The following is a 27,578-nucleotide window of genomic DNA, read 5'->3' as shown; positions in this document are numbered from 1 at the left end:
ACCCCATTCTAAACCGATTTGTTTGTTAATACCTGCTATTCCATAGCCAAAGCCAACCCTTGCCCCAAACAACAAAGTCAACATCCACCATGACATCAGGCCAGCTGCCTGTGCAGCAGCAATTAAATGCTGCTTCCAGACCTGTGGTTACATCAATGATACAAATGAATCAAGAATAACATTAATTGATTGAGGCTGTAAAAAATAGTTTGAAAGACGTCAAAACTTCAGCAGTTACCCCATTAAACAGCATCTGGTCTGGAAAAACGATGCTGGTAACAGGAGAAGGGAAAGCAGACTTAGTCTTCCAGCACCATTGTTAAACTGCCCCCCCCCTTTTTTTAAATTTAATCCTGTTCCCTTTCTTTCTGCAGCCTCCAATGGCCAGATCCCCTAATCTGCTTGCACTGAGAGGCAGCATCCAGTTCTAGCTAAGTATCAAGCTACCAGCAGAACTGAACTAATGAAGGCAGTGCTAATTGTAGTTCTTTGCAAATGCTGCACAGGATCAGCTGCTTCCACCTAGCTGTGACTTCATCTAGAACTTATGCAATATTTAGTTTACCTGGACAAGATCCACAGCTGTGTTGGAAAAATCACAGCAATAAACAAAGAGCCCTGGATCACTGAAATAAATGCAAAAGAAACAAGAAACAGTCACGTGCCTCATATGGTTCTCAGGGTGGATAAAAACTGAACATAAAAAAACCTGGATTGTTAATTTAAATATGTTTTTATTTTTAAAAATAAGCCTATGTCAAGGTTCCTCCCCCACTCTGAACTCTAGGGTACAGCTGTGGGGACCTGCATGAAAAACCTCCTAAGCTTATCTTTACCAGCTTAGGTCAAAACTTCCCCAAGGTACAAAATATTCCACCCTTTTGTCCTTGGATTGGCCGCTACCACCACCAAACAAATACTGGTTACTGGGGAAGAGCTGTTTGGACACATCTTTCCCCCCAAAATACTTCCCAAAAACCTTGCACCCTACTTCCTGGACAAGGTTTGGTAAAAAGCCTCACCAATTTGCCTAGGTGACTACAGACCCAGACCCTTGGATCTTAAGAACAATGAACAATCCTCCCAACACTTGCACCCTCCCTTTCCTGGGAAATGTTGGATAAAAAGCCTCACCAATTTGCATAGGTGACCACAGACCCAAACCCCTGGATCTGAGAACAATGAAAAAAGCATTCAGTTTTCTTACAAGAAGACTTTTAATAAAAATAGAATTAGAAATAAGAAATCCCCCCTGTAAAATCAGGATGGTAAATACCTTACAGGGTAATTAGATTCAAAACATAGAGAACCCCTCTAGGCAAAAACCTTAAGTTACAAAAAAGATACACAGACAGAAATAGTTATTCTATTCAGCACAATTCTTTTCTCAGCCATTTAAAGAAATCATAATCTAACACATACCTAGCTAGATTACTTACTAAAAGTTCTAAGGCTTCATTCCTGGTCTATCCCTGGCAAAGACAAAATGTAGACAGACACACAAACCCTTTGTTTCTCTCCCTCCTACCAGCTTTTGAAAGTATCTTGTCTCCTCATTGGTCATTTTGGTCAGGTGCCAGCGAGGTTACCTTTAGCTTCTTAACCCTTTACAGGTGAGAGGAGATTTCCTCTGGCCAGGAGGGATTTTAAAGGGGTTTACCCTTCCCTTTCTATTTATGACAGCCTATTTAAAATTAAATTTGAAATTATGACAACCTACATTAATACCTACACTTGCTATAATCTATTAAAATAATTTAAGTAAAAAATATTCAAGCAGTATATGTTTGCTGCCAAAGTTTTAAAGAAAATCAAAGCACTGAAGTGGTGGTAGTCACTGGCTAAGCACCTATAACTAGATTTTGTCGAAGTGCGAAACTATCTTTTGACAACAGCAGTTTCTTATGCAGGTGCAGAGTGAATATTTTCTTCATTTAAATTTATTCAACTATTTCAGTTCAATGACTAGTTCATTCAAAGTTCAGAAATTGATTGGAAAAATAAAAAACAAAATTTTCCTGCTTTTTCAACTCCCAATCTATGAATAAAAACGAGGCGTAAGAGGATGAAAACTATTAGTTTTAAATTCCTGAAAGAAATGGTGACCAGAAACAATCAGTTCAATTCTCTACCTACACGCAATACTTCATTTGTTTAATAAATCAGTTAGTTTTAAATACTAAACATGTGTTAAGAATGTTAAGAACATAAGAATGGCCATACTGGGTCAGACCAAAAGTCCATCCAGCCCAGTATCCTGTCTGCCGATGCCAATGCCAGGTGCCCCAGAGGCAGTGAACCTAGCACGTAATCTCTCTCCTGCCATCCATCTCCACCCTCTGGCAAACAAAGGCTAGGGACACCATTCCTTACCCATCCTGGCTAATAGCCATTAATGGACTTAACCTCCATGAATTTATCTAGTTCTCTTTTAAACCCTGTTATAATCCTACCCTTCACAACCTCCTCAGGCAAGGAGTTCCACAGGTTGACTGTGCGCTGTGTGAAGAAGAACTTCCTTTTATTTGTTTTAAACCTGCTGCCCATTAATTTAATTTGGTGGCCTCTAGTTCTTATATTATGGGAACAAGTAAATAACTTTTCCTTATTCACTTTCTCCACACCACTCGTGATTTTATATTCCGCTATCATATCCCCCCCTTAGTCTCCTCTTTTCCAGGCTGAAAAGTCCTACCCTCTTTAATCTCTCCTCATATGGGACCCGTTCCAAACCCCTAATCATTTTAGCTGCTCTTCTCTGAACCTTTTCTAATGCCAGTATATCTTTTTTGAGATGAGGAGACCACATCTGTACGCAGTATTCAAGATGTGGGCGTACCACGGATTTATATAAGGGCAATAAGATATTCTCCGTCTTATTCTCTATCCCTTTTTTAATGATTCCTAACATCCTGTTTGCTTTTTTTTGACTGCCGCTGCACACTGCGTGGATGTCTTCAGGGAACTATCCACGATGACTCCAAGATCTTTTTCCTGATTATTTGTAGCTAAATTAGCCCCCATCATATTGTATATATAGTTGGGGTTATTTTTTCCAATGTGCATTACTTTATATTTATCCACATTAAATTTCATTTGCCATTTTGTTGCCCAGTCACTGAGTTTTGTGAGGTCTTTTTGAAGTTCTTCACAGTCTGTTTTGGTCTTAACTATCTTGAGTAATTTAGTATCATCTGCAAACTTTGCCAACTCGCTGTTCACCCCTTTCTTTTTTCTTATGTATCTTATGTAATTCTGCGACCTCACTATTTACCTCTTTTTTCTTTTGTATCCACCATATATAAGGTAGTTGTATTTAAGCAATAAAAAAAAATTTTAAATGCTGGATTTGTGCATTTTAATTGAATTCCAATTCCCATCTAAATTAATCTTCATCTAGTCAAAAAGAAATTCACCATTTTCCAACACAATAAAAAAAATTAAAAATTATGAATCTGAATAATGTAAATTAAGCTATATAATTTCTTAAATAAATGTGTATTGAGATAGTGTATCCTCCTGGTTAGCATCAAACAGTACCAAATTTAGTGTAAAGGCTATATTTAGTTTAGTAAATCAATGTTTTAATGGTTACCAGCCAATGAGAAGCAATCTTTCTTTAGGAAAAGAACTAAGTAGTACAAATGCAAAACAAGATTAAAATTGTTGACTTAAATCAAGGTTTCCTGCTTGCTGATTTAAATTAGGATTAAAATTGTTGATTTAAAATCAATTCAACTTGCAGAGTAAGTTTTAGGGAAGAAGTGGGTCTAATGGTTAGAGCGTGCAGCTGGGAGTTAGGAGCACTGGGCTTTAGCTGCATCTCTACCAATGACTTGCTGTGTGGTCTTGGTTGAGTTACTTAGCGCCTCTGTGCTTCCGTTATCCCCATCTGTACAATGATGCTTAAAGTCTTGGGGGAAAGGAGGGAAAACAGAGATTGGGAAGCTTGTCTGTAGAGTGCTTTGAAAGCCACAGATGAGTGGATGTGCAGAATTTCATGACCACCAAACGCATCCTAAGGAGTCTCAGCAACCTTTTAACCTCAATTCAATCATTCAAACGTGTGTGGACAGAATTGACAAGTGGGTGTGTTTGTGTTTAGCCTCTTTTATATGCAATGGGTCTATGCATTTAAAAAAAAAAAAAAAGGAGTGGAACACAACATTTCCAGTTACTAATTTTTTCTCTACAAGTAGTAAATAATCAAAGCTGCTTACTTGTTGGTTTGCAAAATTGGGAAGACCGTATTTCCAGCACCACAGCCGACCTGCAGAAAAAGAGCAGCCAGTTACACACCTGTACTGTTTTCCTCACTGACTCCTGCTTTCTAGTCTGAACTTAGCAGCTGTTACAAAGCATCACCCTCGAGCCACAAAATGATGTTCCAGCAACCTACTGGGGACCAATCCCAAACAGCAATGAACACCTGCAACTCCCATTAATAAGAGATGAAGATGCTCAGCACCTTTCAGGATCAGGCCCTGCAGCCGAGGATCCACAGGAAGCCACCAAGCTACCTACCTAATTCTACCAACAGTCTGGCAGATTGTGTGGATCACTGATATTCTTGAAAGTTGTTATAGCTGGAATTGCAAGCATAACAACCAGTATGAGTCACTCAGGCAGCCTCAAAGGCCAGGAGTTAGTCAGTTTCATTTCCATACAGAGACAATGAGGAAGGGTGGGGGAGGAGAAGGAAATTTGCTTTGCTCTCTTTTTCTTTCTGTTATAGTTGCACCCTATTATTTCAGTCTCCCTTTCTAGATGGCTCTCCTACTATCCCTAGTTATAACCGGGCCTGCGGTGCTACTGCCCCTTGCCCCTCACCTTCATTTGAAGAGAAGAGAAGCCATACAATTTAGTTCAGTGGCTTTTGTTCCTGAATGTTTAGGGACTTCTGTGGAAGGACTGAAGTAAGCAGAATGGAATGTACTATTGGATGTTTGAAATGACGGCGGGTGTAGAAAGCATACCGGTGGGATATGAAAGCAGAGATGGTATAATAGCATGAAAAGTTGCCTCTAACAGGGTTTTAGGTGCTAGGATCCTGCAGAGAGCTGCAAAGCTATTTATGCTGACTCACCTCTGGGAGAACAGGGCTCCAACAGAACAGGTGGCGGGCCACTGCTGTTAACGCAACTCTTAAACTGAACCAACCACAGATATATGATGATCGATCATCCACAGTGACAGGTTGTGTGGGCAAACTCAGCACAAATATTTCAGCTTTAATAGTTTATTAGCCTGATGAGTTCTACAATCTCTTCTAGGAATGCTGTTGATACCCCTTATGCATCACCATTTTGAGACCTCACAACTACCTGAGAATTCCTTAGCTGTACTGCAAAGGTTTGTTTTGTCTGCAATATAGTTTTCAGAGTTTTATGTCACTCAAGTCAGACAGACTCAGGAGCAGAACCCAGAAGTCAGGGACAGAGGAAAGCTTCCTGAACACGGTTAACAAACCAGCTCTTTACACAACGAGAATTCATGCTGAGACCTCAGCCGTTACTTTAACATCAGATAGTAATAACTTGCATTTTGAATCTCAGAAGGCCTCAGTGTGGGACACAGTCAGATACGGATCCCTTTGGGAACTAGTTGGTCACAAAGACCAATCTGAACCAAAACCCAACAGGTTTAATTCAGTTCAAAGTTTTCCTCTTTGTTTTTAACACCCTCCACTGAGCTGCTCCAGTCCATCTCACAGCTGTGGTACTCTCTCTATCCTCCCACACCCCACTTGTTGTGGGTTTTTTTTGCTTTCCTCTGAAGCATGTGGGTACAAATCACTTGTCAGGATTATCTGGGCATATCTCATTTAATCATTTCTCTGCCGTTACAGGGGTCTTGGACAATCCTATTCTCTGCCTGTGGCACATAACAGTTTAGTCTCCTGTGGGCTGTAATACTTTGGTCTAATTTTGGTTGTTGGGTTTATTGTACAGGTGCTGGGTAATGCTAGTGGTCTGTGGAATATGGGGATGGGGGTCAAATGAGATGATCTGGTGGTCCCTTCTAGCCTCAAACTCTGTGACTATGTCTATTCCTTTGCTTAGTCTCATTACTGCTGGTACAAGAGCCTTCTCCTCTGCAGCAACCTTCCTGAATCTTTCCCTCATATCAAATTTCAGCTGAAAATTAAGCTCTCTCCTTGCCTATGTTACAGCTTCTCTCCTATTATTCATTTCTGTAAAGAGCTTTGGGATAGATTTGTAAGAAAGACGGTTGGTTCTGTATGTAAAGTTGTGTTGGCTGCAGGATTTGGTGAGGCTGTACACGACGACATGTTAGTTTGAAGTCTGTCACCTTCGTGAACAAAGATTCTGACGGCAAGTTTGATTCACTTGGGAAAGATGCTGTTTCTCTCACTCACTGACGTTACCTCTAGTATACGGTAAGTGGCAGAGGATCCTGGGAAGTCACCATCACTTAGTTTCAGGTCACCCAACTTCAGTATTCCTTCTCCATCTGTGTTGAGTCTGTTGATGATATTACTACTGTCTTTCATCAAGTCCAATTGATGATGCTCTTGTGTTCTGGTTTCCAATGAACAAAGACCATTTTCACAGCTCCCCAGCCCGGTGTTTCTGGGTTTTCTGGTGCTACCATCTTTGTATGCAGAAGCCTCAGGTTGACTTAGGTTCTGGTTTGGTGCCAGTTCAGGAAATTCAGTGAATAGCCAGTGTCTGTCCTTGAAGAAGCCATTTTCATGGATTTTATAGAAATCATTCCAGTATTCATTAGCATTGAGCTCATATTCATCTGTAAACAAAGACACAGAAGAAAGGTCAACAGAAGACAAGTCAAAATTCTTAGCTTGCAATCAGTTTAATCAAACAGGGGTCACAAGCTCCATGCTGTATTGAGCAACTTATTTAAGAATGAGGCTTATTCATCGAGGAGCATCCTGATTTGAGACTAATTGCCTTGCATGAGGAGCGATCAGCCCTCTCCCCAGCTATGACACCACACTACCTCATTAGGAATAAAAAAGGAAGGTGTTTGTGAAAGAAGTTGTCTGTCTTTCTAGCTGGATTTCACTGCACTGAAATAGAAAAGGCCTATTTGTCGAGAACTGATAAAGAACCTCTGGGTCCTATTCCCTGTCACTTCCACGGACTCTCTCTGGGACCTGAGGAAAGTCATTTAGGGCCTCACCCCTGAGAAGTTCTGAGCACCTACTACCGCCAGTGAAATCAATGAGAGATGAAGGTGCTTAGTATATTTTGGGATCAGGCCTTTTAGCTTCCCATCTGAGAAATGGGGCAGTACTCAGCTACCTCACAGAGGTTGTGCAAGGCTTGGGTAGTATTTGTAGCGTGCGTTGAAATTGTGTGACATTACAAACATTATTATAGCTTAGTCTTACGGCCAGCACAGGACTGCTCCCAGTATTTTATTTTCCAGTGTTTTGTGCAATTTAGAGCATCAGACATTTCTGAGATTACAGAGAGGAAAAGAAGACTAAGGGAAATGTCTGCTCCCCCATGCAGCCAAGAAACCTTAGTGGGGAGTGTTATCACTTGCAGATTCTAATCTCTCAGACCTCCTGGATCAATTTAATAAAATGAGTAATACAATACTGAGCAAGAGCAGGAAGAACTCCTCTCTGTTGCGGATGTGGAGTGGAGGTGATTGAGTTAGTTTCTAATGGGATCAGAAATGGCCTGAAAATTTCCATGACATGACTGCACAGATTTCAGATACCTAATACCGTTCTTGGAGCTGCTTCCTCTCTTGGGAAATGGACTCAGCATAAGGAACTGATTAGCATCTTCCAAATGTGGTGAGCCTCTCTCTCAAGTGAGATTTTGGCATGAGAAGTCCTGGCCTATTGTGCTGGGAAGAGATAACTAATTTCAGTGCCCTTATGCTGCTGATCAACTTGTAAGTGTTATGGCTGAGGGCCACAGACTCCAACTGCATTTCAACAACATGCAAGCCCTTAAACAACTTTGGACAGTGACTTGTTATTTACTGAACTCAGAAAATTCACCTACGATTATGATTACTCACCCTCTTCTACAGTTCTCACTCTATTTCTCTACCACCCACCAAGGATAGAAGGCTTAAGCAGGGGCATCCATTAAAATTGGAGTTACTCTTGAGCCAGCCTGCGACACAGAAAATTAAGCTGGAATCTCCCTTACTGTATAAGAGAGGTCTGAAGGAGGATAAAGAAAAGAAGGCTGGAAATGTCTGGGGAGAAATGCAGTCTCAGTCTAAAAGAAGGCTTCGGCAATGGAAAAAAAAAATTGTTTTGGCAAAGAATTGAAAAGTCAGTTCTGGGTGTATTTTTAGCAGGATTTATCTTGAAGCACAAACTACTAAATATAAAAATAATCCCTCTAACTTTATCTTAGTTATAAGGGCCTCAAAGAGCCATGTCCGCAGATCCAAGTCAAGAGAGATTTTAACATCTGACAGATTTAACCAAAACCTCATGCTGTGATCCAATCAGATCTCAAACGAAGCAGAGTCAAGCCTATTCAGTGTTAACACGGGAGACAAAGACCACTAAAGTTCCAGAGGATGCAGTATTGTTGATTCAGTAGCTGGTGGTTTTTCCTGAGCTCCATGGAACCAATGCCTTAATGTGGAGGCAAGGAAGTACAGTTCTAGTGGTGCCATCTTCCAGATGAGAAAACATGAGGTACTGATAAAATTCCACATGTTCATACACGTAGGGGAAGATAACCTTGGTAAGATTTCAACTTGGCGATCTACATTCTAATTACCTAAATCAGTGGCTCTCAACCTTTCCAGACTACTGTACCCCTTTCAGGAGTCTGATTTGTCCTGCGTATCCCCAAGCTCCACCTCACTTAAAAACTACTTGCTTACAAAATCAGCCATAAAAATACAAGTGTCACAGCATGCTATCACTGAAAAATTGCTGACTTTCTCATTTTTACCATATAATTATAAAATCAATTGGAATATAAATATTGTACTTACATTTCAGTATCTAGAGCCACATAAATGAGTCATTGTCTGTATGAAATTTTAGTCTGTACTGACTTCGCTGGTGCTTTTTGTGTAGCCTGTTGTAAAACTAGGCAAATATATAGATGAGTTGGTGTAACCCCTGGAAGACGTCTAAATACCCCAAGGGGTACGCGTACGCCTGGTTGAGAACCTCTCACCTAAATGCCTCCTGTGATAGCCACTGCATAAGATACTATGCATTTCCTGTCCTGAAGAATAATGCAGTAGTGCTGTGCGTTACTGGACAGAGGTTATTTTCTATCCCAGAGGTGTGGTGGTCCTTCTAGTAGTCCTGTATAAAGCCTTACCTACCTCAGAGATGTTGTGGCACTTACTGTTTGTAAAAGAACAAAGACCTCATATCAGTGCAGACTATTAGTAGAAGCGTAAGAACAAGAAATCAAGGACCAGCTGATAAGTATCACTCACAAAATAGATTTTACGTCCAGAAAGATCCATTATAATCATCTAATGTGATGTTTTCCCAGCATGGCCCAATGAACTTCACCCATAATTCCTGCTTCAAGATCAGGAATATTAAAAATATTCCCTTTAGTCAGAACTCTAGCATGAGACGACGTCCATGTTGAGCTGGATTCCTGCAGATCTCTTTCCTTGGTTGGAAGTCCTGATCTCTCTGCTCTTCCTTGTGAGGACAACCCCCAAAGTCCAGCCCATACTCACCCTTTCACACGAGAGGAATCTCCTGGATGAAATATGTCCCCAAACAAAAATTAATGGCCACAGAAGATGAGGCGGGAATCAGAGACTCCATGGACACAATGAATTATTGTCTCCAAAGGGAAAGAGTGGAAGCCACACTGCTTTTTCCATGCCCCCAACGAGTTAATACCCTTTCCCAGACACCCTCCCCTCTCCTTCAAAATAAATTCTGAAGGCCCACCTGCTCCACAAGATACTGCAGCTGTAACGACTAATATCCAACTTTGCATTGTACTGCTCTGTAGTGTAGCTACCCATGCTTTAGATCACAAGAGCTTCAGCAGGGATTCCATTCTGTCTAGAATACCACTACGGAGTACCATACACTGAATTATAGCAGTATATTAAGTCCCACAGAGGTGCCAGAGTTACCATCTCTCCTCTACTCTAGGAGTAAGCAAAGCTAGTGGATAGTTTTCTTGTATTCTCTAATGGCCTGATTTTCAAATGAACTCAGCATGTTGGATATCACAATTGCTGCTGCTGGGTACTGAGCACTTTTGAGAATCTAGACCCAAGTGTTTAGGAGGGTCAATCTTAGCCATAGTAAAAAGCCTGCTATTGTGAACACAATGGAATGCTACATGGAAAGGGCCTGAATAGCCCCATCCGAATTCGCATTTTTGCCTTACAGATGTAATAGACTCACGCCCCTTTAATTTTAATTAAAGAAGAAAGTCCAGCTCGATACCCAGGAGCAGCCTTCTGTAGAAATACCAACATAGACTATTCCTATTTAGCTACATCCAAGTGTGAGGTGGGATATAACAAGTAACATTAACCAAATCCCTAGTCTTGCTCTTGAGAGAAAGATATAGCAGAGGACAGCAGAGAGCAGGAGTAGGAGAGGAAAGGAGAGGAGTAGGAGAGGAAAGGTGCTGGGTGAACTTTAGAGCAGCTTTAACCAAAACATTAGCTGCAGAGCTATGCTTCTCCAGCTTGATTCAGATTTTATAACTACTGTGAGTTTAAGTGATGGATACGCCAATATCTCATGCACCAAGGTCTGAGCAAGTGAAGGGAATCTGAAAGGACCAGCTTAGAACTTTAGTACCACACTGATTAGGCCTCAGCTAGACTATTGTGTCCAGTTCGGGGTGCCACATTTCAGGAAAGATTTGGAGAAAGTCCAGAGAAGAGCAACAAAAATGATTAAAGGTCTACAAAACATGATCTATGAGGGAAGATTGAATAAACCGGGTTTGTTTAGGCTGGAGAAGAGAAGACTGAGGGGGGACACAACAGTCTTCAAGTATGTAAAAGATTCTTACAAGGAGGAGGGAGAAAAATTGTTCTCGTTAATCTTTGAGGATAGGACAAGAGGCAATGGGCTTAAATTGAAGTAAGTGCAGTTTAGATGGGACATTAGGAAAAATGTCCTAACAGGGTAATTAAGCACTGGAATAAATTGCCTAGGGAGGCTGTGGAATCTCTGTCATTAGAGATTTTTAAGAGTAGGTTGGACAGACACCTGTCAGGGATGGTCTAGATCAGAGGTGGACAGACTACGGCCCTCAGGCCACATCCGGCCCGCAGGACCGTCCTGCCCGGCCCTTGAGCTCCCGGCTGGGGAGGCTAGTCCCCAGCCCCTCCCCTGCTGTTCCCTCTCCCCCACAGCCAGGCCACCACTGCTCTGGCCCAAGTGGGCAGAGGTCCCAGGGGGTGGTTGGATGGGGTGGAGGTGGGGGGCGGTCAGGGGACGGGGAACAGGGAGGGTTGGGAGTGGAGTCCTGGGGGGCCTGTCAGGGGGCAGGGATGTGGATAGGGGTTGGGGCAGTCAGGGGACAAGGAGCAGGGGGGTTGGATGGGTTTGGGGTTCTGAGGGGGGCAGTCAGGGGGTGGGAAGTGGGAGGTGGCGGATAGGAGGAGGGGCCAGGCTGTTTGGGGAGGCACAGCCTTCCCTACCTGGCCCTCCGTACAGTTTCACAACCCCGATGTGGCCCTCGGTCCAAAAAGTTTGCCCACCCCTAGTCTAGATAGTGCTTGGTCCTGCCTTGAGTGCAGGGGACTGGACTAGAAGACCTCATGAGATCCCTTCCAATCCTATGATTTGATGCCAATCATTCAATGCATGATCTTGGATAAACTAACATTTTTCTTAGTCTCTGTTTCAACTATTACCATTAATTTAATGCAGAAAAATATGGGTACCTCTAATACTGCCTATAGCTTAACAGGAGAAAAACTGAGTTTATTTCACAAGCAACATATCATGATGCAAGGAACTTGAAGATTAAATGTTAGAAGTCATTAAGCTGCTAGACAGATAGACAGCCGTGAAGGCAGAACAGAATCAGCCCCTTGCCCTTCTCCCAGTGGAGAAGTTTGTTTATATGATTTATGGCATTTCCTATTAACACATAAAACATCAACAAGGGAGTTCAAGGCCAAAGTGATCCTCCCAGCCAAGATCACTTAAAGTCAACCTTCTTGTCAACTGTCTAAATGGGCCATCTTGATTATCACTACAAAAGCTTTTTTCTCCTGCTGATAATAGCTCATCTTAACTAATTAGCCTCTCACAGTTTGTATGGCAACTTCCAACTTATCTGTATGTATATATCTTCTTACTATAGGTTCCTTTCTATGCATCCGATGAAGTGGGCTATAGCCCACAAAAGCTTATGCTCTAATAAATTTGTTAGTCTCTAAGGTGCCACAAGTACTCCTGTTCTTTTTGCAGATACAGACTAACACGGCTGCTACTCTGAAACCTATCATTAAAGTCTAATGGGATGAGTTATGGGAAAAGTTCTAAAGGCATCTAGTGGCACATACTAAACAGACCCTGAGTCTTTAAAATCAGCAGTTTTGGAAAATCTGGGGCGGGAATAAATGAAGATGAATCTTTGTTTTTGGCTAGAATAGTCAGCTATTGTATTGATACGTCAAGATTTGTAAGAAATAGAGTGACATCTAGAAGTACCTTGTTTGTCTTGTGGAACAAGCTGCCTGCTGTTCTCTTGAACTTTGTTCCTTGCACTGGCTTCCTGCTCTTCAGACCATTCTACATTATCCCTGTTAGGAAAAATAAAATAAGCTACTTAGCTAAGAAGGTATCAGAAGAGTAGCCGTGTTAGTCTGGATCTGTAAAAGCGGCAAAAAGAGTCTTGTGGCACCTTATAGACTAACAGACATTATTGCCACAGGACTCTTTGCCGCTTTAGCTAGGAAGGTTAAGATGGCGGGGGGGGGGGGGGGGAGCTGCTGGCAGTGTAACAGCATTTCAATATCTGGTAAATTAAGAACCAAAACCACTCTTAATAAGCAAACAAAGGGAGGGAATTAGACGGCTCACTGAACTGGTAATAATAGGGTTTTCATCTGTAGGTCTCCAATTCAACTCTGGGCCAGTTAGGTAGTGATCTAAAGCTGATCACATAACATGTGATGGCTGTTCAGAGGTGTATGTGAATGGTTTTGGATGCCCATCCAGTTTCAATGGACACAAATCCACACCACAAAATCACTATCACATTTGATACAAATAGGCACCCTTTATTGACAAAGCAGACAATACTCCTGTCATGTAATAAATTGCTTTAATTCATACACAGATTTAATATTGAACAATATGCATGAATACCCTAGAGATAGCACTGGATACAGGGAAACTTTCAGATGTTAAAAACATGTTGACAGTTTCAATGTGCATACACAGCTGCGCAGGCATTAAAGTAAGTGATAATTTAAAAAGAGCGAAGCAAGATGATGCAAAGGAGACAGGACAAAGAAATGTAGGGGCCTAGCAGAATTATTCAGGACATAAAATGGGTTATTCTTGCAATACTATTTGATAGAGACAAAAGACTTAAAGAAACAGAACAGTAGATCCCTAAGAATGCCTCATTTCTGGAGACAGGAAATTGAGGATTTACATTTATGAAGCGCCTTTGAGTCACATAATCCAAAACTGGATCACCAAGTAGGGTAATCAGACAGCAAATGTAAAAAAATCGAGACGGGGTGGAGGGTAATAGGTGCTTATATAAGAAAAAGACCCCAAAATCAGGAATGTCCCTATAAAATCAGCACATCTGGTCACCCTACCATCAAGTGAGGAGGGAGACGGGGTGTGCAGTTGGAGAGAAGGAACAGTTCCCATCAGGGGGTGCTTGGTTCCCGTGGGGCAGGATGATCTGCACAGAAAGGCGGGTGGGGGCTTGGTTCCCCTGGGGCCTAGGGGGAGAACTGTGAGCACGTGGAAAGGGGGGCGGTTCTCCCAGTTTCGCAGGGTGCCCCTCGAGGCTGGGGGGGTCAGGCTGCGCGTGGGGGGTGTCAGTGCCCACTGGGCCGGGGGAGGCTGTGCGCGGGGGGAGGCTGCGTGAGCGCACAGAGGGGGGATCGGTGCCCCTCGGGGCTGGGGGTCAGGCTGTGCGTGGGGGGTGTCAGTGCCCACCGGGCCGGGGGAGGCTGTGCGCGGGGGGAGGCTGCGTGAGCGCACAGAGGGGGGATCATTGCCTCTCTGGACTGGGGGTGGGTTGGTGCCTCCAGGGCTGGGGGGGGGGCTGTGCGCAGGGGATGTCAGTGACCCCCAAGGGCTGGGGGAGTCTGCGCAAGTGCACAGAGAGGGGGGATCAGTACCCCTCGGGGCTGGGGGGGCGCTGTCGGCAGGAGGGTGTCTGCGCCCCCGGGGCTGGGGGTCGGGCTGCGCGTGGTGGGGGGTGGGTGCCCCCCGGGCAGGGGGAAGCTGCTCGCAGAAAGGGGGGGGGCGTTCCCCCCAGGGCGGCTGTCTCGGCTCGGCCCACCCCGAGGGCGGCTCTCGGGGCGGCGGGGGTCCCCTCACCAGGCGTTGTGCTGGAAGAGCCGGCTCGGGTCGGTCAGAAAGCGGCTCCCGAACGGCTGCCTCCTCCCAGGGGCCGCCGCCGCCTCTTCCTCCTCCTCCGGCCCGCTGGGCGCCGCCATGACAGGCTGCGCGACCCGGAACCGGAACCCGCCGCCGCCTGACCCCCCGCCGTCCGACCGGAGAGAGAACTACCTTGGCCCGCGGGCGGCCTGGGAAGGGCGGGAACAGCGCGCCCCGCCGCCTGCGCGCGCACGTACGTGCCGGGCCCCGGGCGGGGGATCAGCCCCACGAGCAGTGAGGTCACCGCCCACCTGTGTCCTGTGTCCCACGTGGGCCAAGGGGTGCTAGGGGCCCGTCCCACCCAGAGCAGTGGGGTCACCCAGCCCCCATCGACAGCCTTTGGTTTCAGGGAGCAAGGGCCCGGCTGCTCCTTTTTCCCCCATGTGACAGCTGCACACATTTAATTAACGCTTTGTTTTTTAACGAGCATCATCAGCCTGGACACGTGTCCTCTGGAACGGTGGCTGAAGCATGAAGGGACACGTGACTCTTTAGTGCGTCTGGCACATAAATATCTTGCAACCTCGGCTACAACAGTGTCATGCAAATGCCTGTGCTCGCTGTCAGGTGTAAACAAGAAGCGAGCAGCACTGTCTCCTGCAGATGTAATCAAACGCCTTTGTCTGAGCGATTGGCTGAACAAGAAGTAGGACTGAGTGGACTTGTACGCGCTAACGTTTTACATTGTTTTGTTTTTGAGTCCAGTTATGTAACAAAAAAATCTACATTTGTAAGTTGCACTTTCATGATAAAGAGATTGCACTACAGTACTTGGAGGTGAACTGAAAAATACTGTTTCTTTTGTTTATCATTTTTACACTGCAAGTATTAGTAATAAAAATAATAGAAAGTGAGCACTGTACGCTTTATTCTGTGTTGTCATTGAAATTGATATATTCAAAAATGTAGAAAAACATCCAAAACTATTTAATAAATTTCAATTGGTATTCTATTAACAGTGAAATGAATTGCAATTAATTTTTTTAATTGCAGTTAATTTTTTGAGTTAATCACGATTAATTGACAGCCCTGGTCATCAGTCATTGAATCCCCTACAGCTTCCCTCCCTCTGTGGTAGGTGTGAGCCCCATTTCAGAGATGGGAAAACCAAGGAACAGAAAGTCAGTGGCAGAGCTAGGAATAGAATAGAGGAATCTTGACACCCCACCCCCAAATCTATCCTCTTGTGTAACCCCTATAGTGATATTCCTGAATTCAGTGATTGTTACAGAGAAAGAGCTGAGACCGATAGAAGAAAAACATGTTTCTCTTTTAATTCTCATTGTATTAGCCAGTATGCAAAGGGGAAACGGTTCTCTTTCCTACCCTCGGACAGTCTGACCTGTTTAAGAGCCTGAGACTGTTATAAGGGAAAAGAATGGGATGGGGAGGATGACAGTAGTCAACAGTGATATTAAGAAAATGGAGCAGCATGGCTCTTTCTTCTCATTTCCTTTCTTTTCCTTTCCTTATCCCACCCTTTACTTCGCTGTCATCAGAGCAGGATGAGGAATGGTCTCTGCGGTACAGTTTGTTATCGTAGTGCTGAAGTTCGTTAGGTGTCACCAGCTCCTGGTGAGTGTTCCACGACCAGGAGTAGGTGGAGAAAGTGTGGTAGAAACTGTGGTTCCCTGACTCCAGCCCAATCTGGCCACCATGCAACCTCCGCCACAGTCTTAGCATCCTGTTCCTCTCCTTGAGTGCCATCCCCTTCTTGTACATTTCAGTTACCCTCTTCACCTATGGAGAAGAGATGGAGGTTGAAATAGGCTGCAGAATAGCATGGAGCCAGATCTTTACCCAAATGGAAACCAGCTACTGCAGAAGTCTCACAGATGGGAAGTGTGAGGTTGTCAAAAAAAGATCCTGGGTGCCCTTTATCAAGCACTGACGGCAATTAGATGCCAGTAAATATCACCAATTTATGTAACTGAAAGATTAACTGACTTATTTATTATTATCCCTTTGGTTTCACACTTCATGCAATTCTTTGAAATTGCTAAGAAGTAATACAGATCCTTAGTTAAAATCCTTTCACCAGAAACTTAATTGTATGGGTTACACCTTGTAATTACACTGGAACTTCAGTGTGACTACAGTCACTGTATTATAAAGGGTTGTGCATATACCCCAATTCCTACAATATTTCTAAGGTCCCCATCCCCTTGCTACTGTATCTAAGTGGTAATATCCAAAGGTATTTGTACTTGCTGCTCCTAACTCTTGCATATGCCTCTGGGAGAGGAGGAATTGTTGCCAGGAGACAATCAGGGTGGAACAGGGGTATGGAGAACCAGTAACCCAGTAATTTGTACTATCTGAGTTACTGATAATCATTCATTTCTGTAGCACCTTTTGTCTCAAAGGGCTTCAAAGCACCACTGAAATGCAGCCACCTTTGGGGATAGAGGGCAGCAATCAGTCTGAAAAGTTGCGAACAATTTGAGGGGAGGGAAGTCAAATAGACTGAGTCAGCTCCTCTAACTGTTACAGAAAATAGCAGATGGAATCTTTAATGTCCATGCAGAGCAGTGAGGACCTCAGGGCCAGAGTTTCCAATCTGACTACTTAAAATTAAGTCCCTATAAAAGTGGTCTGATTTTCAGAGATGCTGAGCACCTCACATGTTCAGCAATTTCAGTGGCAGTAGCATTTGCTTACATCAGGTCTGAATTTGTTCCATATACTAAGCAGCTTTATATTTCAACAAGCAAAACTCCAGAGAGACATTGCTTATTCTCTGTCTGGAAGGAGTCAGATTGACAGCACTGGGAGCTGAAGTCCTTTCTCTATAGCTTGGGCAGTATGGCAATGCAAACATCCGTATGCTGCCCCTCACTCGTGTCTCAGCCCTACCTTGACGGGATGGCTGCTAGGTGAAAGGGTAGTATTAGGTGGCCACAGCCATCTCCTTTGACCTCCGAAAAGGGGAACAATGAGGCCAGCTGGGATGGATGCTGGTTCATGTGATGTGGCCCCACTTCACCAGGACTGAACTCTTTTTATAAAGGCCACAAAATAGCCATCTTTTCATTGCTAGCAACCCAGTCGGCATCCAAACTAGTGCCCTGGTGATGAAAGAGACCCCATAGGCCCTTCCTAATGCCTTGTGTTTGATTGGCGAGGATCTGATGGAGTGTAAAACTGGTTATCTCCTAAAATACCAGAGACAAAGGAGGGAGGAATTCTTTGGAATGGGTGGTAGACTTCATACTCACATCTAGTCGTATCTCATGCAGGTCTTCTATAGTCAAACGGTGTTGCCTCTCCATCAAGTGAGGGCTGAGACTAAGGGCGTTTTTCCGGTCTCTGAAGGAAGCAGGAGGTTTGAACGCAGTTCCCTGATTGAAAAAGACAGAAAGAGAGGCTTTACCAATGATCCATCAAGACAGGCCTCTTGCTTCAGGCAGTGGCTGTGACCTACTGCTTTCAGGGACAACAAAACCCTCTCTACTGCACCTGGCCAATTGTTTAGTGTATCACATTTGGGGAAATCCCTTCCTGCAGCAGTCAGGCTGAAGCATGAGACCTGATTAGCTCTAGCTCAGCAATGCAAGGGTACCAGAGCATATGTACAAGGCAAAATTCTGCTCTCAGTTACACTGGTGTAAATCCAGACTAAATCCATTGAAGTCAATGGGGTTACTAGTCTAGATTTACACTGCAATATACAAGAGCAGAGTTTGGCCCTATCTACTTCCAGTACTGCTATGCTCCAGTACTGTCCCCAAGAGGACGGAGCACAGCCTGCTACTTGGAAAAGATCTTTCAGTGTTGTCATGCACAGCCATGATTTCCCATCAGCTGTCCACATGTCTCAGGGTGTGTGTTGCAGAGGACAACAGAGAAAGTAGACATCCTCAGTAAGTGTCTTGTGCGGTCTGGGTCACTTGATCATATCTTGAGATTGGGAAGTGAGAAACCAAGGCTGTTTTGTGGGACGGACAGCCGGCTGTTCTCTTCTGCATTCGTGGCAGGGTTCATTCCTTTAATCATCCCACCAAGACAACCCATCAGGTTATCATGTTATCATATATTCTTTATGTCTGTGGCAGATGGGAACATGGGGGAATTCAGACAGACTCTCCTGCCTCAAATCTTTTAGGACAGGAATCAAACCCACACCCTTTTCAGCCAGCCTAATATGTTTAAGAGAAATCAAGGGTATTTGCTTCCCTGTAAAAGTGTACCCTGTCTTACCTGGAATAGTCACCTAGAGATATCAGGCTTTCTGGGCTGCAAAGGGGAGAGCTATTCTATCCATTATACCTCTGGTGAATGCCAGATATACAAACCACCAGAATTCCCCACTTTATCTAATCTCGAACATATATACAGCCACAGTATGCCAGCTGCACCAACTGCAGGGTAAACTATACAGTACTCACAGATTAATTTCAAGAACACTTCTGGGAACAATTTTCTTTTGGCTGTATTCAGTGATCACTCTAAAAAGGTCTAAAAGGAAGTTAAGTTTGTGTAATTTACACTTCCTTCCGTCACCCTCAATGTGTATATTACATCACCTTAGACAACTCCAGGCTTACGCAGAGTCATGCCCCATTGACATCATTGAATTTGACCCACTTAGTCCAAGGGAATGTAAGTGTTGAAAGGATGTGTGCTAACCCCACACATTTCAATGGGGAAGAGTCTACAGCACCTCAACTCAGACTTGACTTGCCCTTGTGCGTCATCTGTTATTACATAGATTAACTGCTTCCTTATCTTACCTCGCGCAGCCAGTTTCTTTTATGGAAAAAGTGGTTTTCAAACGATGATATAGGCTCTTTCCTTCTCTGCATCTCCAGCTTCTGTAAGTCTTTTTTTGGCTTCGGTACTGTCATTCCATCCCGGTTGGGAAGTAATGGGAAGATGGGTACCTGAGCATAAGGACTGTCGGAGGGGACAGTGCTTGCTAGCAAAGGGGCAAAGAAAACAACGGATATCACTTATTGGACACAGTACCCACAATCTGTTTTCTAGCCTTTGGCTCTTCCCATTCTATGACCAATCCAACCAAGGCAGGACTACACACATTCTGAGATCTCCCCTATTCACTTTTTCTCCTTGTTTTGTACCTTACTTTCCGTAAAACACATTGAAAATATGAGCCAGTAGCCTCTGATTTCGGGTGCCCAACTTTACAGATCTAGTACCTAATTTTCAGAAGTGTTGAGCCCCCACTATTCCAGCTGTAGGCAAAGAGTTGTGGGTGCTCAGGACCTCTGAATAATCAACCCACAAGCATCTAAAGTTGGGAAACCATAAATGGAGACATCCAAATTAGAGGCCACCTCTGAAAGTCTTAGCCATAGGTCCTAAGAACTGGAGATGGACTCCTTGGTAGCCCATGAGCTATTATACACTGAGCAGCCACCAAGAAGAACTAAGCAGTTATTTAAGGTTCCTTTGGGCTAAGTGGTATGTTGGAATTATTGTTTACGCAGGATATTATCATGAATTCCTTTATTAAATCCAGAGGCTGAAAGGTATTTATACAACTGCTCTAAACATGCCTACAAAGCCTAAATAATAAGCAATTTACTACATCCAAACAGTAACAAAACATTTATAAGCATTTGATCAAGATACTTGCAAATGGGCTAAACACCCAAGGGTGCTTAGACGCATATTGGTTTGCTCCGATGTGGGCAGGTAGTATTAGCAATGAACCCTTGAAGAGTTTACTTTTTTATACCCTTTAACAAACGAGTGATGTCATTGCCAATTACTGACTTCAGGTAAAAGCCTGGAGACAGTTCACCCTTATTTCCAGTCTTAATCCAGACAAGATTACAACCTCCTTTCTCCCCAAGGCCTTTCTTCCTTATCTCTTCCCCTCCTTCTTGCTGACACACAGGTTTTCCTTTGTATCTGGGTTAACATAGGCCCTGTTTTTTGAGATAACACTGGTGTGTGGGGTGGGAAGGGCCATGTTGGCTCTTTTTGAAACAGATTCTCTTTGTCTTATTTAAAACCAGTCACCCGTACTGGTCAGAAGCCTTTTTAGAGACTTCCCCTTATCTCATTAGTTATCCTTTGAACCAGACGGCCTCCCTACTTCATTCCTACGGGCCTTATAACTCTTTACTTTCAAGGCCTTTCTTTACAACCCATATTTCTTTAACCAAACTTAAGCTAACTTTAATTCTCCCATTTTATGTTTATTCTACATGGTGACCATTCTGATAATGCATGTGTCAACGATTTCATTCCTCATGTAAGAAAGGAGATCTACACAATTTATTGTGAGTGACTTCCCATTTTGGTGCCATCAATGGGTGGCATCTGGGAGAGACTATTTTTTTTTTTTATCAATCAAGAAAGAAGCAAATCTAAAGAGCCCAGAAGCATACTCAAGCCCCACTGAAGGGGGAACTACGTTCAAGGTGCCCTTTGCAGCTCAGAGAACAGATGATCATATTTTGATCATTTGAAAGGTGTCAGTCTGGTGATTCACAGGGGTGGAGCTTATTTTGTGGGTGGAGCCTGGAAGAGTTCCCCCCCCACCCCCATTTGATTTCTCATCGAATAAGTGATCTGGAACTGGCAGATCTGGGTTCTAGTCCTGGCTTGGAGGCATCCCAAATCAGTGGCCACGTCTATAAATCTGAAGTGATTTGCCCAAGATCACCCAATGAGTCTGTGGCACAGCTGGGAAGAGAACCCAGGAGTCCTGCACTTTCACTACAAGATTATGCTTCCTCCTGTCACTCATGTCTTTGTGCAGTCCCCGGAGGAGTCCAAGCAGTGTCTATTTTGCGTGGGTGCAGGTAGCAAAAAAATGTTTGCTAACCTAGGCCCTGATCCAAAGCCCAAAAGTCCGGTAGGGAGTGGGGACTTAGGATGCTGCAGTGAATAGCAGTGACCCACAAATGGGCCTTCTGCCTCTTTGGGAATTTCAGTGGAGGTGCCACTCAGACACACAAACACAAGTGGCTGAGCCACGTGCAGTTCTTACCCCTGAGGGTTTCCACATAGGCTTCCAGCTCTTTGTCATTCATCACTGAGATGCGGGCAGCACCTGCAAAGGCAGACATAGGAGTGACTTTGCCTCTCTGAGGAGTCGGGGCTTTTTTGAGCGTGTGGAGTCCCTTCCCATGATCCATTAAGTTGCCAGCATCTATCCAGGCCCGCTTGCCAGTGGACGCCAGGAACTTCTGCCGGTAGTAACTAGAAGACAAAAGATGGCGCAGTGTCACCAAACACTCTGCACACAGGACAGCTATAACCAGTGAACAGCCCTTTTCGCCTTCTTTAAAGGGGGCTAGCAAAGGGGAATGGAGCTTGTGTCCTTTTCCTGCTTTATGTTGCATAGAGGAGGCTGGGGAGGATTTGAAACTTTTTTTTTCCTATTTTTATTTTTTTTTTAACTTTAGCATAAATTCAGCTCTTACGTCTCCTTGGAGACTCTGTGGACAGCTAGAGAACTGGTTGGATTATGGTACCTGCAATATCTAGAAACAGAATCCTGATTCACCATGAGAAGGAAGGGATTTCTACTCAGATAGATTAACACTCTTTGGATCCCATTGGGATACCCTGGTGCAGGCTGAATAGCACTGTACCCTGCTGATTTCTGTAAGACTGCTCATGGCGGAAGAGACGGTTCATTGAGAGGAAGAGTAACCGAGTCTAGCACCCTTGTTTTTCCAAAGCATCTTAAAACACTTGGGAGAAGGGCTCTCTGTCTTAAGGATTCAGCTCCCCGCCCTGCTGATAAGGGCAGAGAAAGCTCTGAGACCATACCTCCAAGTCCTCCAACCAGACCTGGACAGGCAAGACTTGAAAACCGTACTCCTAAGGGTGAAAAAATCCTTTCTAGGCCTTCTCTACCCATCATAAGGAAGCAAACCACAGCACCTCTTTTTCTTTGCAGGTGACCTTTAAAGATAGGTTGCCGATCCTGATTTAGCCCGGAGGTCGGCCCCCGCTACCCACAGCTTTCCTTCACACAGCCTGCAGCCATCCTCATCTTTCATACCCTGGAAAGGTGTAGCTTACCAAGGAGAATCCGGCAGACAACGCTCCAGTTTGATGCAAGCAGCCGGGCTGGGAGGCTTAGGCACTGTTCTGGAAGTAAGGTCATAAGGGCTACGTAGAGAAGAGGGATGTGCTTTTTGGTGTGTGCCATATGGCAGATAGAACAGGTGTGTTTTTGTTCTCCAGGGGCAGCGGGGGGAGGTATGAAATATATCTACAGGGCCCTGTTTTGTCCTCATTTATATGGCTGCCCTTGCCTACAAAGGTACACTGCTCACTTATGTGCCTAAAGAACTGGGGCCAGATTTACAAAGGTATTTAGGTACGGAAAGATGCAGATAACCACTACTGTAAATTCCACTAGCTGCCTAAGTGAGTTAGAGGCCTAATTCCCATTGACTTCCAATCAAGTTAGGGACCTAACTCACCTAGGTGCTTTTGTTAACCCCATTAGGTGCCTAGCTGCATTTTTAGGTGCCTAAATACTTTTGTAAGTCTGGCCCTGGGCCCGCTGTTTGAGTCTTCCGAGCCTATGAAATGGAGATCTCCTTTCCCCTCTTTGGAGACCTTGCTAGAGCTTTTAGCACTCACCTGACTATTTCAAGCATGGCCTTCCTTGGCAGAGCCGACATTTCCACCAGCTTTGACAGGACCTCAAAGAACAGGATTCCTGAGGCATCGATGGAATCAAGGTCCTCCATGCTGCCTTTCTCGGGGGCTGGGGAGGAGATGCATGTCAATCAGAGCGCCCACCCCACCAACCCATCTCCTTCAGAGACCCCAGTCAGCACCAGGTACCTCCAACAACATTTTGTCTGGGCAAAGTACGGTTTATGCATGTGTGGGAGCATGTCTCCTGCCTGGTGCACTGGGGCAAGTGCTAGCTACACCTGTAGCAAGGGGTACTTCTCACTGCCCTCTCCCATCGCCCAAGGAAGCATAGTATCTCCAGATAATGCTGCTCCCCCTCTGCTTTGGAAGAAGCAGATTTGGTCCTGGTATTCCAGCCAGAGAGACTCAGATTGAGTATGTGGAGCACAGCTTTGACTTACCTTACCCTGGCTATCTGAACCCTGCTTATAGGCCCCAGGGTTCCTGGGCTCCCCGTCATCACTCCCCTTTCATGGTGATTCCTCCTCATGAGCCAGGCTACCTTGGGGAGTTGTGCCAGTGCCTGCACTCGTCTCTGTGCCCCCAGGCCCCTCAGCATGGAGCTCAGCAGCTGCCTCCTCCCCCTGAGCTGGATTGTCAAGGCTTTGTACAGCTGTTTCGAATGGGGGCCTGCTGTGCGCAAGCTCGTTCTTTGGGGGACCCCAGATGCTGATGTCTGAGTCCACATCACGTGAACTCCCAATTGCCCCAAGGTTCAGGAAACACCAATGCCCCTACGCAAGTGGGATTTTCTGGCCACACACTAACATCGCCCGGGGGACCGTGGCCAATCCCATTGGCTGGGCCCGGTTCACCGCACTCACCTATAGCCTGGATGAAGCGCTTGTTGTCGCTGACAATGGTCAGAAAATCAGAGAAGTTCACCTTCCCATCTCCTGCAAGGTAAACAGCATTTCCCACTGATCAAGCACCTTTCACCCCAGGGACAGGGTAGTGATGGGCCTACTCCAGGCCAGGTTGGCTACAACCACCTTCCCCTGAGTGCTGGTGGAGAAGGGGCTCTGTTGCTAAGATCCACGCTAGACAAGTCCATAATAATACCTCCCTCACTCCGTTGGTTGTCATCAGCATGGGTCTGTCTAAGTTCTGAGGCCATGCTGCTCAAGAGAGCCTGTGTCAGAGAGTGATAGCTAGGTCCCTACCAAATTTACAACCATGAAAAACATGTCACAGACCATGAAATCCGGTCTCCCCCCCCATGAAATCTGTTTTTTTGTGTGCTTTTACCCTATACTATACAAATTTCACAGGGAGACCAGTGTTTCTTAAATTGTGGGTCCTGACCCAAAAGGGAGTTGAAGGGAGGTTGCAAGTTTATTTTACAGGGTTCGTGGTGTTGCCACCCTTACTTCTGCGCTGCTTCCTGCAGAGCTGGGCGGCCAGAGAGCAGCGGCCGCCGACTGCGGGCCCAGCTCTGCAGGCAGCAGCGCAGAAGTAAGGGTGGCAACACCAGACCCCATCCTGACTTCTGCACTGCTGCTGGTGGCGACTCTGCCTTCCGAGCTGGGCTCCCGGCCAGCAGCCGCCGCTCTGCAGCTGGCCAGTTCTGAGGGCAGCGCTGCAGCCAGCAGCAGCGCAGAAGTAAGTGTAGCAGTACTGCAGGCCCCCCCGCCCCACAATAACCTTGTGAAACCCACCCACCCACAATTCCTTTTGGGGTCAGGATCCCTATAATTACAACACGGTGAAATTTCAGATTTAAATAGCTGAAATGATGAAATTTACTATTTTAAAAATCCTATGACCATGAAATTGACCAAAATGGACCGTGAATTTGGTAGGGCCCTAGTGATAGCTGTATGGCTGGCCTGCTTCTGACCTGTGTGCATGGGAGGGGGGAGGACTACAAGAGAAGAAAACCTTAGTGAATCCCAGTTTGAAACCAAAGGGGCCAATACATTTTGGGCCCAAATGTGGCTTTAAGCCACTGGCTGCATTGGAAAGGGCTGAGGAGGGTATGAGGGTATGTATGAGTCTGTGTTGTCACAGAGAGGACACAGGGGGACTTGCTTTGGATGCTTGCTGAGGGAGGTGTCCTTTAGCTTGGCTGGCAGAGGGGCGGTTCTGGGAGCAGAAAGACTAAGGTTCTAGTCTGGGCTCCTCGTGTGTGTGTGTGAGTGATGTGTGCTAATGTCAGGGCAGCCCAAGGAAGAATTCTTGTGGACTCAGCCAGGATTCCTCTTGAGGGAGCAGCCACAGCTGCAGGGCAAACTCCCATCACCCGTTCACATGGTGCCCTTCACAGAGCTGCCTAATGAAGGGGCGGGCATAGTCCCATCCTCCCTTGGCCCCTACCCCTTTGGATCAGCACGTTGTCAGCCTCGTGCACTCCCTGCCCATCCTGGAGCTAGCCCTGTGCACAGCTGCCCCCACCTGCCCACCACTTTGCCCATTTCCCCTGCAAGAGCCCTGCTTTCACACTGAGTTGGTCTCTCACTTTGTAACAGACCGGGCCCTCCACTGCTCCAGCTGGAGTTAGCACAAACCTCTGCCAGACAGCAAGCGATGGACCCCCTCATCCCAATGCCCAGGGCCCAGGGGGCAGAGGTCAGGATGTTGTGGCACCTTTAACTCTCTCCGCTCCTGGTTTTCTAGGCTTTGAGATCTCACCCTTGATGTAGCCTTAATGTGCTTTCTTTGTACTCCCTACAGGAGTCACGTTCTGTAACCAGGCGCAGGAGATGATGAGTTAAAGGCACGCGGAAGAGCTGGTGCAAGTTCCCAGCTTGTCACAGACTCGCTGGGTTGCCTCTGGCAAGTCACCAAATGCCGACCTAATCCTTCCTTCCTCTTACCCTCTGTCTTGCCTATTTAGACCGTAAACTCTCCAGGGCAGGGACTGCTTCATGTGACATGTAGGAACAGTGTCTAGCACCACACCCTGCTCTCCCCCAGTGCCAGGAGTTTCAAGGGAGCACAACACCACACACTCACAAACACAGACCCTTGGAATGTACCACTGTGGACTAAACCAGGGATGATTGTGTACACTCACCATCCATATCAGCATATGACAGCTCATCGTAGGCCTCTTGTTCGGTTAAACTAATCCCCAGCTTCTTTGCAGTCGTCTCCAAGCCTTCTAGGTCAATACTGCCATCTACGTCCCTACTGAAGAAACTATAGGCCTGGTGGAAAGCTGTGGGCATATAGGGAAAGTACCACCAGTTACGTCAGGTGGGATGTACGAACTTCATGTACTTTGCTCTTTGGAAACCAAGGGACATAATGCCTAGGGTTGGTTTTTTTATGCCAACACAAAGATTCTACCCAGGTCAATGAAACAATATGGTAAGAGAATCATGAAACCAGAGGAAAGGCAGGAGGATCTTGTGGTTATGGGACTCATGTGACCTGAGTTCAGCTCCTGGCTCTGCCACAGGTTTCCTGTGTGAATTCAGGCAAATCACTTATTCCCCCTGTGCCTTAGTCCCCTATCTGCAAAAGAGGGAGTGACACTTCCTTTTAGGGCTGTCGAATAATCGCAGTTAACTCACACAATTAATTCAAAAAATTAAAATTACAAAATTAAAATTAAAATTAAAAAAATTAATCACGATTAATTGCAGTTTTAATCACTCTGTTAAACAATAGAATACCAATTGAAATTTATTAAATAGTTTTAGATGTTTTTCTACGTTTTCAAATATATTGATTTCAATTACAACACAGAATACAAAGTATATAGTGTTCACTTTATATTTTTTTATTACAAATATTTTGCTCTGGGAAAATGACAAACAAAAGAAATAATATTTTTCAATTCACCTCGTACAAGTACTGTAGTGCAATCTCTGCAACTTACAAATGCAGATTTTTTTGTTACATAACTGCATTAAAACCCAAAACAATATAAAACTTTAGAGCCTACAAGTCCACTCAGTCCTACTTCTTGTTCAGCCAACTGCTAAGACAAACAAGTTTGTTTTACATTTATGGGAGATAATGCTGCCCGCTTCTAATTTACAATGTCACCTGAAACTGAGAACAGGCATTCATGTGGCACTTTTGTAGCTGGAATTGCAAAGTATTTACTTGCCAGATATGCTAAACATTTGCATGCCCCTTCATGCTTAGGCCACCATTCCAGAGGACATGCTTCCATGGTGATGACGCTCATTAAAAAAATAATGCATTAATTAAATTGGTGACTGAACTCCGTGGGGGAGAATTGTATGTCTCCTGCTCTGTTTTACCCACATTCTGCCATATATTTCATGTTATAGCAGTCTCAGATGATGTTCATTTTAAGAACACTTTCACTGCAGATTTGACAAAACTTAAAGAAGGCACCAATGTGAGATTTCTAAAGATAGCTACAGCACTCAACCCAAGGTTTAAGAATCTGAAGTACCTT

The 27,578-nt window shown here is 44.9% G+C and overlaps 2 protein-coding genes across 4 annotated transcripts in view; both read right to left on the bottom strand.

Moving 5' to 3' along the window:
• METTL2A (methyltransferase 2A, tRNA N3-cytidine) overlaps positions 1–14,675 on the bottom strand; it is a 30,845-nt gene extending 16,170 nt beyond the window's left edge. Inside the window, exons 1-5 of one of the 3 annotated variants that reach the window (XM_074940695.1) lie at positions 14,504–14,675; positions 12,644–12,735; positions 6,389–6,768; positions 4,221–4,270; positions 566–626 (exon numbers count right to left, since the gene is read on the bottom strand). In XM_074940695.1, the coding sequence (XP_074796796.1) occupies positions 566–626; positions 4,221–4,270; positions 6,389–6,768; positions 12,644–12,735; positions 14,504–14,622 (702 nt within the window). In that variant the 5' untranslated portion in view covers positions 14,623–14,675. The remainder of the gene's footprint in view (positions 1–565; positions 627–4,220; positions 4,271–6,388; positions 6,769–12,643; positions 12,736–14,503) is intronic. The other 2 variants (XM_074940694.1, XM_074940696.1) reach the window with 2 other exon arrangements.
• Positions 14,676–15,908: 1,233 nt separating this feature from the next.
• EFCAB3 (EF-hand calcium binding domain 3) lies at positions 15,909–26,506 on the bottom strand. Its single transcript, XM_074940392.1, has 7 exons — positions 26,217–26,506; positions 24,025–24,096; positions 23,141–23,267; positions 21,528–21,739; positions 19,297–19,481; positions 17,782–17,904; positions 15,909–16,303 (listed from the first exon to the last, which is right to left on the bottom strand). Exons 1-7 carry the CDS (start codon positions 26,368–26,370, stop codon positions 16,010–16,012), a joined length of 1,167 nt encoding a protein of 388 aa, XP_074796493.1. The 5' UTR covers positions 26,371–26,506; the 3' UTR covers positions 15,909–16,009.
• Positions 26,507–27,578: the final 1,072 nt, after the last annotated feature.

The sequence above is a fragment of the Natator depressus genome, chromosome 27, assembly GCF_965152275.1.
Source record: "Natator depressus isolate rNatDep1 chromosome 27, rNatDep2.hap1, whole genome shotgun sequence".
Taxonomy (NCBI): Eukaryota; Metazoa; Chordata; order Testudines; family Cheloniidae; genus Natator; species Natator depressus.
This window is presented reverse-complemented; position numbering and strand designations above follow the sequence as displayed.